Source organism: Cyprinus carpio, chromosome B10, assembly GCF_018340385.1.
Source record: "Cyprinus carpio isolate SPL01 chromosome B10, ASM1834038v1, whole genome shotgun sequence".
NCBI lineage: Eukaryota > Metazoa > Chordata > Actinopteri > Cypriniformes > Cyprinidae > Cyprinus > Cyprinus carpio.
In genome coordinates, this window is record NC_056606.1 from 18,676,674 (window position 1) to 18,689,962 (window position 13,289).

Below are 13,289 nucleotides of genomic sequence, written 5' to 3' on the forward strand. Positions count from 1 at the left end.
TATGCATTAACACACACACTTAGGCCTACATATTATAATTTCTACAAAATGTAAATAAATAAATATAAACACCTTATTTTTCAACGATTCCCTTGAATGGGCAAGACTTCCGGTTCATGAGCCGCTGAAGGGAAATAACGAGAAGAATAACAAAGTGCAGTAAACGGTAAAACTGTTTGCACTACAAACCACTGTGTTCATAATTAAGATAATACATCAATATAATATAGCAAGACACAACAGTTTGCAATCCAAGCCGCAAAAAGAGCTGTTTTGTATAGATAAAAAATAGCTGGAAGCGTCGCACATAAAATTTAGAAATGGGCGCACCAGCTCTTACTGGGAAATTTGAACGGAAGCGCATATTCTAGTTTACACCACAATGGCCATAGATATTCCAAAATGTATAATTAATGAGATAAATAAATGTATATATAATTTTATTTGGAAAAATAAACATCATTATTTGAATAAAAAAAATATATATATACTTTGTAATCCACTTAATCAAGGTGGGCTAACTGTAACCTACTTGATTTTGAAATATCTAACACTATTTTTAAAATTAAGTTTGTACAAAATTATATCCGTTCAAAAGATAAGATATGGGATTTCATCCCTAATATTATTTTTGAAAAAGTAGGTGGAATTGAATTTCTTCTTAATTGTAATTTTAATATTAGCAAGCTTCCCATAAAACTTTCCAATTTTCACAAACAGGTATTGTTATCATGGATGATTATATACAAACACAATTTTCCCCTCACAAATGTATTACACACCAATATATATATATATATATATATATATATATATATATATATATATATATATATATATATATATATATATATATATATATATATCTATATATATATTGTTAAACAAAGTACTAATATTGAAATGCAACTCAAATAATTTTTTTTTTATGAGTATACTGTTTACTTTGTCATTAAATATGGAAAATTCTTTATTCACAAATGTAAATGGGCAGTGAAAAAAAACGAATTTTACTCATTTTAAAATAGAAATAGGTCGCTACCTGTATACATTAAAAGAAACAAGAAAAAAACTAAGCAAAAGTATTTGTTTTGATTCAGTTTAAATGTTATTGCCCGTATATGTTCTTCTCAAAATTGCAATTAAAAAAGCGCGTATTCTGTTGTTTCCATGGTGTTCACTTAACAACATGTGCCGCTGACCTGCCTTGACTGTTGCGCCGCGCTGGTATTTACGACACTGTCGTTCGAAAGACGGCAGAATGCGGGCACACATGTTGAGCGCGGCGTGTGTTTCTGCATTCAGAGTTCTGACTCGAGTTTGTGTGTCGTCGCAGCGGGTTAAAGCACCTCTACTGGTGTTTACAGCCCACAACTTCTCTCTCTTCAGTCCTTGTGCCTCTGTGCTCGTTAAGGGTTTGATGTCAAGGCGACCTCACGGCAGGAGGATGTCACAGTCCCTGGCGCGGAGGATGGTCTGGGTAGATCTGGAGGTAAACAGCAGCAGAGAAACACAATAAACAAGACAATATAATGCTTATAAGATTTCACTCAGTCGCTTTAATGTCATGATCAAGATTTGTTTTTATTCAACGAAACGTTAGGCCTGCATGACTAAACACGAAGCCTGTATGCTCGAGTTTGACAACTAGTTTTATGCTGAATGATTTTGCATGGGTTTTTAATAATATACATTATGTAAAAGATTCAAAATAAACGATCTGCTTATATAGCAAGTCTGTTCATGTCAAAACATCTTTGCACAAGATTTAGAATCGTCACTGCAGCTGCTGATCTGCTTGTTTACCAGTTTTGGCACATAGTCTTTGGTTTTAGTTCCACCCTACGCAGGAATTTTTTTCCAGGAAGTTTTTCCAGATCAATTTTTGGCTGAAGTCCTCACAGTGATTGTGCAGTTATGGGATTGACTAGTTTTCAGTGTTGCATATTAATGCCACTCTACTTCCTGTTTCAGATGACAGGGCTGGATATAGAGAAGGACCAGATTATTGAGATGGCTTGCATCGTTACAGATTCTGATCTGAACGTCATTGCAGAGGTGGGTTTTTTCCATTGCATAAACATCATTAGTCCCATGCAGTCGGAATTAGAGTTTGTTGCTTCATGTCTTCTAGTTTTAAGGGTGATCTACGTATTACTGTACACCTATAAATGGACATAATTGGCTTTTTAGTTAAGTTTATTTATAAAGCATATTTAAAATAACAAGTACTCTACCAAAGTAGAGCTGAGCAATTATGTTAAAAAATAATGGCAATTTTTTACAGCTAGAAAATTGTTGGTTGTTGTTGTTGTTAGGGGCCAAATCTGATAATCAACCAACCAGATGAGCTGCTCGATGGCATGTCAGATTGGTGCAAAGAGCATCATGGGAAGGTGAGGACAGACTGATGCACCTGCTGAGTTTTTCCTTTGTGTGTGAATGAGCCTATCTGTGCTTGATGAGTGCTGTGTGATTGTGTTCCTGTTTGATGTGCCAGTCAGGGTTGACTCAGGCTGTCAGGGACAGTCACATCACTCTCCAGCAGGCGGAGTATGAATTCCTGTCTTTCGTCCGACAGCACACGCCACCCGGACAGTGTCCTCTCGCAGGTAACCAACCACACGAGCTGCTCTTGTTTCTTCTGCATGTTGCAGGTGTATAAAACTATGGAAGCTTATGTCTGCCATGGAATAAAAAAAGGTTTATGCAAGTTTACATCTTAATTTTTCTTCATAATTACAAGTTATAAACTCATATTTACATCTTACTATTCTGATGTTTTTTTCTTCTCAGAATTCTGCTCAGTTTACATCTCACAGTTTTGATTTTTTTTCTCAGAATTCTGACGTTGTCTTTTTTTTCTGTTATGGAATAGAAAATTAAAAAGGTGATGCCGACTTTTTTTCCTTCAGAATTGCAAGTTATAAACTCGAATAAACTCGAACAAGTTATAACAATCTCACACTTGTATTATTCAGATTTCATATAATTTCAGACTTCTCCACAATTCTGAAGTTCTGGAAAAAAGTCTGAATTGTGATATATGAACTCAGAATTGAAAGGTTAAAAAAATGCTTCTTTATGCTTCAGAGGGTTTGTGTGGTTCTTCATCCACAGGGAACTCTGTTCATGCTGATAAGAAGTTTCTGGATAAGTTCATGCCGCAGTTCATGCGACATCTGCACTATCGTATCATAGACGTGAGCACCATTAAAGAGCTGTGCAGGTTTGTTCCCCATTCAGGTTTAATCAGATGACTGAATGGCCGCTGTTGCCACATTAATGCATGCAGACGTGCTTCAGCATCAACTAGAGAGACTATTTTCAAAAGTACAGCAAGAAGGTGGGGATGTCAAAATACTTTCTCTTTTTTTTTCCATTCTGTTGCTTAGACGATGGTATCCAGAGGAGTACAGTCTCGCACCGCAGAAAAAATCATCGCACAGGTCTGTGTGCATCACACAGATGTTCCACAACTGTATTATTGAATACAACGTTTAGCATAGCAAAGGATCGTTTGATGTACTCCTTAAAAAGAAGAGCTGTTTTGTCTAATCTCAGAATAATGTTGTGTCCGTTTGAATTTTCAGAGCGCTGGAAGACATCCAGGAGAGCATAAAAGAACTGAAGTTTTACAGAGCAAATGTTTTCAAAGTGAAGGAGAAGAGAAAAATAGTGGAAAATGGTGATAAGAAATCTGTGAGCTAATCTCCAGGCTGATCTGGAGTGGTTTTAGGATCTTGTGCCGATGTGGATGAAAGCCTGTGCGAATACTCGAGAGAATGAGAGAGCAAAGCTTCACGTTGATGTCCCCAGTGTTTGTTTCCTGTTTATATTTGGATGAAAGCCTGTGCTTAAATGGAGAGAGAGAAGTCTAAAAAGTCAAAATTATGCAAATAACTCATTGTTTTACACAAGGTCCTTTTTATCCCTTGTGTTTTCCACTTTAGAAATATGATTTGTTGCTGGATCATGTCAGTGTGTAGTAATGAAACAAAAGTGTGATTGCATAAGAGTTTCATTACACCCCTTGTTTATTTTTTTATTTTTTTATTTTTTTTGAATAAAAATCATTTGTCGCTGTTTTTGGAGGGTGTTCAATAATGTGATTTTGCTGCAATTTGTTGCTGACCTGTAACTACAGTAACTCAATCATACGGCAGATGGCAGTACACATTCAGGTAATATCTGGAGCACGTTTGCACGGGTGATCAGTGGGTTGTCTAATGAAAATGAAAATGATTATATTAGGTTTTGGTTTACGTTTTATTGAGTTTTAATTTGAGAGTAAAAGGATGTTATTTTGTTATCTGGAATAGGATGTTTATGTTGGCTGAATACAACTAGCATATTATAGTTTCACTATTGCTATATCTTTATATAGCGGTATGATTTTTCGTATTCAGACCTTGTTTTTATGGCGGGTGGATGGACGTGAGGATTTAGTGACGTCATCCTACACGGAAAGTTGTTTGAGGCAGTTAATTACAAAGTCTGAACTTATCTGTAGAGTAATGTGTGTTTGCGAATCGTGAAACAAATGTGCATTAAGAAAGTAAATGGGACCAAACCGCTCAGTGATTCAAGAGTTTGACAGTTTTCTAATCCAGTATTTTGAATTTGACATGGTCTGTTTTATTGCTCAACTAGTTAAAGAAAGCATGCAGGGATGTCATTGCCTCTTCAACTCTCTGTCGAGGTTGGTAAATGTTGCTCTCAAAAGTCACTTAGTGTCTTATGCTGTTTTAATGTGGCAGGGACTGCTGGGACTTCAAATCCTGTTTGATTGGAGCAGCCCAAGGTAACATGAGCACTCAGTCTGTCACTGCTGCCACCGGAGGATCGCAGGTTTGATTCTACAAGGGAAACTTTAAACAGAAAGACACTGGGCCAATGCATAAACCATGTACTGTAGCTTCTCTCATCTCTCCCCCTCAGAATCTTTCTCCCAGAGGATGAAGAATATCCTCATTTGTGTTCAGGATAGACAGCTCACATCTGGACATCTCTGTGTTTGCTCTGGTCTGGTCAAATGATTTAGAAACATTTAATCATTTAGCAGGTCCTTTTATCCAAAGCAACTCACAAATTAATAAACTTTGCAAGAAATTTCTCACAAGACCCTGTCGTATACCAATTTTCAAGTTTAAGATAAAGTAGTTGAAAGTGTATTTATTATATGGAGTGGGTAAGTTTATGGTTGTGGATTAGGTACGCGGTGTGTCTTCAGCAGGTTCTTTAAAGTTCTGATGATCTCAGCAGATCAGGTGAAGATTGATAACTCGTTTCACCTCATAGGAATGTAGAAAGTAAAGCTTCTGTAAAGCAACTTTGTACTTTGTTGAGAGGAAGCCAACAAAAACCTTTTAAAATTTCCACAAAATGTTTTTTATTATTTGGCAAACCAGCTATGCACTCGTCCTCTCAAAAACCAAGATCTCTTTAAAATCCGGAACTCAATAAAGTGAAATTTATAATTTAGAATTTTTTTTTTTTTGAGCTATTTGCTGTATGTATAATGTAAAATAGAAAACGACTTTAAATTTTAAGAGTCTACAATCTCTGACATGGTAAATGTCAACTACAGAAGAAAGAGGTTCAACCTGCAGGTATACCGAGGCCACCCAAAACCCACTGGATCAGACCATTCGGAAGAGCCAAACACTTCAACCAGGTTTTTTTGTAGTTCAGGTTGATTTTTTTTATGTGGTACTTCTTTTAATAATGTTTGTTTTTTTATTTGTTCTATAAAATCTTCTAACCTGTTTGGCATGTTCTAGTGTATGCTTGAAGATTGTAGCCTAGTTAAAGTAATATATAATGACGTGATTATTAGTCAAAAGAAACAAAAGATTGTTTATTTTGAAATGGCTTCGTAGACTCGGGTGTGTGTTCAGGCCACGTTGGGTTACAGCTCTGATTATTTCTGAATGGCCTAGCATATGGGGGATTCCTGAGGGTGCCTAATGACTCAAATTAAAAGAGATAATTAAGACTTTTGGAGTGAATGAATGCGGTGAATCAGCTTTTCATACACCAGAGTAAAAACATTCTCCGTGCTCACACACCAAGCATAAAGTGGATTCTCTGGACCGAAAAGATCATTTTCCAACCAGTAAAAACTGTAATTTATCCATTTATGCACTTAATTGGTTACTCTAATATTTCTGCTGTTTGTATTCATTTAAGGGCAGAAAGAAGAAAGTCTGGATCATGACGATGGACTAAGAACAGATCAATCCATCATGAATTCATAACACTGAACCAACAGGTGCTCACATAATTACTGACGAAGCCTTGTAATTTATCACTTTTATTCTGACTGGCTCTTTACTCTCATTAAAGGTTCATTAAATTTATGCTCTGAAAAATAGCTCACATTTACGCTAATTTTATTGCCTGAAAATTTTTAGCAGTTGAGTTGAGTTTGTTTTAGTTAGACCTTAATATCACTGAATGCTCCTTGTGTTGATGTTTATATTTTTGAAATAGCCAAAAAATAATACAGCTCATGTCTTCTAAGCTATAACTGCAAACTTTTGTGTTATTTGTTATTCTTCATTACTTGCAATGAGACATTTTTGTCTCCCGGAGCCCTGACACAGATGAGATACGGATCAGATCTGCTTTGATCAGAGCTCTAAATCAAAGGTGAATTCTGAAAATGAATCTCACTGACATGTGTGACACATGTCAGGCGAGATAAAGTGTGTTTTTAAAGCTTTCATCTATGTAAGTATTAACATTTCACCTGTACGTATGGGAAAAAAATCCACATTTCCGACTTGATTAGGATGATGCTCTAAACCTGGATTTGGTGTACAAATGACACAAATAAGTGTCACACATTCATAGGCCCACATTTTGCATGCAAACATCATGCCATGCAAAAGATGTAAGATGTAAGATGTAAGATGGCGCCGCTGAGTTCGGTCGCCGTCCAGGTCGCTCCGCTTAGATTGTGTTTTTATTTACTTTTTTACCTACTTTTGCTTTCTCTTTTTGCACACATAACCTCTGCACTGATCACTTACGACAAAGGAACACTTTTGGACATTGGATACCGCTTCACTAACCTGTTCCAGGACACTTTATCCTCCAACCCATCGTGGCCATCTGAGATTCTCCGGAACACCGAGATGAACAATGGCCACCTGAATAACCACCCGAGGCGACGGATCAAGAAACACCGCGGGAAACGTGCTGGGGTCCGCAACAGACTGAGAAAAAGAGCTCACAGTCCTCCTCTACCGAGCATTCTGCTCGCCAATGTCCAGTCTCTGGAGAATAAGAGCGCGGTAAAGTTAGTTTTAGGTTTGATATTCGCTGGATATTCGCCTAGGCTTGCTTTAGGGACCGTCTGCAAATATACCTCTCAGTACAGAACGAAGTCCAATAATTAATACAAATTATGTTTCCAACATTACAGTAAATGTCTTGTGGGCAAACTGACACAAAATATTTAGCCAATATGTCCCTACTAACAATATCTCCCTTACTGTATATAATAATTCTTTAAAAACAATTACTGTAAATCACCAAAAGGGTTTTTTTCATGTTCCAAAGGTTGTAGTAAGTTTGTATTTACAAGACTGACTTACTACAGGTGAATTTTTGCCAATATCTCCCTTACTGTACGTACAGTACATAATAATTCTTTAAAAAAATGCTGTAAATCACAAAAAGGTTTTTTTTTTTATGTTTCAAAGGTTGTAGTAAGTTTCTATTTACAAGACTGACTTACTACAGGTGAATTTTTGCCAATATCTCCCTTACTGTACGTACAGTACACTCTTATTCTTAAAAAACAATTACTGTAAATCACCAAAATGTTTTTTTTTTTACTGTTCCAAAGGTTGTAGTACGTTTGTAGTTACAAGACTTACTTACTACAGGTGAAATTTTGACAATATCTCCCTTACTGTATGTACAGTATATAATAATTATTTAAAAACAATTACTGAAAATCACCAAAAGGGTTTTTTCATGTTCCAAAGGTTGTAGTAAGTTTGTAGTTACAAGACTTTACTTACTACAGGTAAAATTTTGCCATTATCTCCCTTACTGTACGTACAGTACACACTCATTCTTAAAAAAAATTACTGTAAATCACCAAAATTGTTTTTTTCCTGTTCTAAAGGTTGTAGTACGTTTGTAGTTACAAGACTTACTTACTACAGGTAAAATTTTGCCATTATCTCCCTTACTGTATGTACAGTATATAATAATTATTTTAAAACAATTACTGTAAATCACCAAAAGGGGTTTTTCATGTTCCAATGGTTGTAGTAAGTTTGTTTTTTCAAGACTGAAATACTACAGGTGAATTTTTGCCAATATCTCCCTTACTGTACGTACAGTACATAATAATTCTTTAAAAACAATTACTGTAAATCACCAAAATGTTTTTTTCATGTTCCAAAGGTTGTAGTAAGTTTGTTTTTTCAAGACTGACTTACTACAGGTGAATTTTTGCCAATATCTCCCTTACTGTAAGTACAGTACATAATAATTCTTAAAAAAAATGCTGTAAGTCAACAAAAGGTTTTTTTTTCATGTTTCAAAGGTTGTAGTACACTTGTAGTTACGAGACTGACTTACTACAGGTGAATTTTTGCCAATATCTCCCTTACTGTACGTACAGTACACACTCATTCTTAAAAAACAATTACTGTAAATCACCAAAATGTTTTTTTTACTGTTCCAAAGGTTGTAGTTCGTTTGTAGTTACAAGACTTACTTACTACAGGTGAAATTTTGCCAATATCTCCCTTACTGTATGTACAGTATATAATTATTTAAAAACAATTACTGTAAATCACCAAATGGTTTTTTTTTCATGTTCCAAAGGTTGTAGTAAGTTTGTTTTTTCAAGACTGACTTACTACAGGTGAAATTTTGCCATTATCTCCCTTACTGTACGTACAGTACACACTCATTCTTAAAAAACAATTACTGTAAATCACCAAAATTGTTTTTTCCTGTTCCAATGGTTGTAGTAAATTTGTATTTACAAGACTGAAATACTACAGGTGAATTTTTGCCAATATCTCCCTTACTGTACGTACAGTACATAATAATTCTTTAAAAACAATTACTGTAAATCACAAAACAGGGTTTTTTCATGTTCCAAAGGTTGTAGTAAGTTTGTAGTTACAAGACTTACTTACTACAGGTGAAATTTTGACAATATCTCCCTTACTGTATGTACAGTATATAATAATTCTTTAAAAACAATTACTGTAAATCACCAAAAGGTTTTTTTCATGTTCCAATGGTTGTAGTAAATTTGTATTTACAAGACTGACTTACTACAGGTGAAATTTTGCCATTATCTCCCTTACTGTACGTACAGTACACACTTATTCATAAAAAAACAATTACTGTAAATCACCAAAAGGGTTTTTTCATGTTCCAATGGTTTTAGTAAATTTGTATTTACAAGACTGAAATACTACAGGTGAATTTTTGCCAATATCTCCCTTACTGTACGTACAGTATATAATAATTCTTTAAAAACAATTACTGTAAATCACCAAAAGGGTTTTTTTCATGTTCCAAAGGTTGTAGTAAGTTTGTAGTTACAAGACTTACTTACTACAGGTGAAATTTTGCCATTATCTCCCTTACTGTACGTACAGTACACACTCATTCTTAAAAAAACAATTACTGTAAATCACCAAAAAAAAAATTCCTTTTCCAAAGGTTGTAGTACGTTTGTAGTTACAAGACTTACTTACTACAGGTGAAATTTTGCCATTACCTCCCTTACTGTATGTACAGTATATAATAATTCTTTAAAAAACAATTACTGTAAATCACCAAAAGGTTTTTTTTGTTCCAAAGGTTGTAGTAAGTTTGTTTTTTCAAGACTGACTTACTACAGGTGAAATTTTGCCATTATCTCCCTTACTGTATGTACAGTACACACTCATTCTTAAAAAACAATTACTGTAAATCACAAAAATTGTTTTTTCCTGTTCCAATGGTTGTAGTAAATTTGTATTTACAAGACTGAAATACTACAGGTGAATTTTTCCCAATATCTTCCTTACTGTAAGTACAGTACATAATAATTCTTTAAAAACAATTACTGTAAATCACAAACAGGGTTTTTTCATGTTCCAAAGGTTGTAGTAACTTTGTAGTTACAAGACTTACTTACTACAGGTGAATTTTTGCCAATATCTCCCTTACTGTACGTATGTACAGTATATAATTATTCTTTAAAAACAATTACTTTAAATCACCAAAAGGGTTTTTTCATGTTCCAAAGGTTGTAGTAAGTTTGTAGTTACAAGACTTACTTACTACAGGTGAAATTTTGCCATTATCTCCCTTACTGTACGTACAGTACACACTTATTCTTAAAAAAAAACAATTACTGTAAATCACCAAAATTGTTTTTTCATGTTCCAAAGGTTGTAGTACGTTTGTAGTTACAAGACTTACTTACTACAGGTTAAATTTTGCCAATATCTCCCTTACTGTATGTACAGTACACACTTATTCTTAAAAAAAAACAATTACTGTAAATCACCAAAATTGTTTTTTCATGTTCCAAAGGTTGTAGTACGTTTGTAGTTACAAGACTTACTTACTACAGGTTAAATTTTGCCAATATCTCCCTTACTGTATGTACAGTATATAATAATTCTTTAAAAACAATTACTGTAAATCACCAAAATGGTTTTTTCATGTTCCAAAGGTTGTAGTAAGTTTGTTTTTTCAAGACTGACTTACTACAGGTGAATTTTTGCCAATATCTCCCTTACTGTACGTACAGTACATAATAATTCTTTTTAAAAAATACTGTAAATTACCAAAAGGGTTTTTTCATGTTACAAAGGTTGTAGTACACTTGTAGTTACAAGACTGACTTGCTACAGGTGAGATTTTGCCATTATCACACTTACTCTATATACTGTATACTGTCTACTGGTCACTACTGAATATTTTTTTGGTAAATACATTAGCCACGAGTAGGTATTGGAACTGCTGTTGTTTCTACAACATATTTTCTTAATTGATACATAATACAAAAACAATACACAAAAGATTATTTTTTTATTCAAAAATTAAATCACATTCTCACCGTTATAACAACCTTTTCAAATCTTAAAGTGCAAAATGACACATACTTTTTCACAAAGTTTAAGTTACCTTTCAAATGTCAATATTGTAACACATTACCAATATTTAAGTGGACTTTTTTTAAACTAGACACACATTGTGCAATACCACTGGGCATCCTTTCCAAGTATATTGTCCTGAGACAGTCCAAGGCAGCATGCATGGAACCATCGTTGGCACTGTTCACACTGTATCTTCAAAAGTAAACAGAAATGTACCATTAAAAAGTAAACACATGCACAGGTGATTTACAGTAATTGTTTTTAAAGAAATATTATATACTGTACATACAGTAAGGGAGATATTGGCAGACATTAACCCGTAGTAAGTAAGTCTTGTAACTACAAACATACTACAACCTTGGGAACAGGAAAAAAACAATTTTGGTGATTTACAGTAATTGTTTTTTAAGAATAAGAGTGTACTGTACGTACAGTAAGGGAGATATTGCCAAAAATTCACCTGTAGTAAGTCAGTCTTGTAACTACAAGTGTACTACAACCTTTGAAACATTAAAAAAAAAACATTTTGGTGATTTACAGAATTTTTTTAAGAATTATTATGTACTGTACGTACAGTGAGGGAGATATTGGCAAAAATTTACCTGTAGTAAGTCAGTCTTGAAAAAAAACAAACTTACTACAACCTTTGGAACATGAAAAAAACCCTTTTGGGGATTTACAGTAATTGTTTTTTAAATAATTATTATATGCTGTACATACAGTAAGGGAGATAATGGCAAAATTTCACCTGTAGTAAGTAAGTCTTGTAACTGCAAACATACTACAACCTTTGGAACAGGAAAAAAACAATTTTGGTGATTTACAGTAATTGTTTTTTAAGAATAAGAGTGTACTGTACGTACAGTAAGGGAGATATTGCCAAAAATTCACCTGTAGTAAGTCAGTCTTGTAACTACAAGTGTACTACAACCTTTGAAACATGAAAATAAAACATTTTGGTGATTTACAGAATTTTTTTAAGAATTATTATGTACTGTACGTACAGTGAGGGAGATATTGGCAAAAATTTACCTGTAGTAAGTCAGTCTTGAAAAAACAAACTTACTACAACCTTTGGAACATGAAAAAACCAATTTGGGGATTTACAGTAATTGTTTTTAAATAATTATTATATACTGTACATACAGTAAAGGAGATAATGGCAAAATTTTACCTGTAGTAAGTAAGTCTTGTAACTACAAACATACTACAACCTTTGGAACAGGAAAAAAACAATTTTGGTGATTTACAGTAATTGTTTTTTAAGAATAAGAGTGTACTGTACGTACAGTAAGGGAGATATTGCCAAAAATTCACCTGTAGTAAGTCAGTCTTGTAACTACTAGTGTACTACAACCTTTGTAACATGAAAAAAACCCTTTTGGTAATTTACAGTATTTTTTAAAAAGAATTATTATGTACTGTACGTACAGTAAGGGAGATATTGGCAAAAATTCACCTGTAGTAAGTCAGTCTTGTAACTACAAACTTACTACAACCTTTGGAACATGAAAAAACCCTTTTGGTGATTTACAGTAATTGTTTTTAAAGAATTATTATATACTGTACGTACAGTAAGGGAGATATTGGCAAAAATTCACCTGTAGTAAGTCAGTCTTGAAAAAACAAACTTACTACAACCTTTGGAACATGAAAAAAAACCCATTTGGTGATTTACAGTAATTGTTTTTAAAGAATTATTATATACTGTACATACAGTAAGGGAGATAATGGCAAAATTTCACCTGTAGTAAGTAAGTCTTGTAACTACAAACTTACTACAACCTTTGGAACAGGAAAAAACAATTTTGGTGATTTACAGTAATTGTTTTTTAAGAATAAGAGTGTACTGTACGTACAGTAAGGGAGATATTGGCAAAAATTCACCTGTAGTAAGTCAGTCTTGTAACTACAAGTGTACTACAACCTTTGAAACATGAAAAAAAACCTTTTTGTGATTTACAGCATTTTTTAAGAATTATTATGTACTGTACGTACAGTAAGGGAGATATTGGCAAAAATTCACCTGTAGTAAGTCAGTCTTGTATATACAAACTTACTACAACCTTTGGAACATGAAAAAACCCTTTTGGTGATTTACAGTAATTGTTTTTAAAGAATTATTATATACTGTACATACAGTAAGGGAGA

At 33.9% G+C, this 13,289-nt stretch overlaps 1 protein-coding gene across 1 annotated transcript; it reads left to right on the forward strand.

Annotated features, from left to right (window-relative positions):
- The first annotated feature begins 1,223 nt into the window (after positions 1–1,223).
- smfn (small fragment nuclease) lies at positions 1,224–3,836 on the forward strand. Its single transcript, XM_042733027.1, has 7 exons — positions 1,224–1,492; positions 1,975–2,058; positions 2,319–2,396; positions 2,501–2,612; positions 3,121–3,229; positions 3,396–3,449; positions 3,594–3,836. The coding sequence occupies exons 1-7, from the start codon at positions 1,262–1,264 to the stop codon at positions 3,709–3,711; spliced, it is 786 nt and encodes a 261-aa protein (XP_042588961.1). The 5' UTR covers positions 1,224–1,261; the 3' UTR covers positions 3,712–3,836.
- The last annotated feature ends 9,453 nt before the right edge of the window (positions 3,837–13,289 follow it).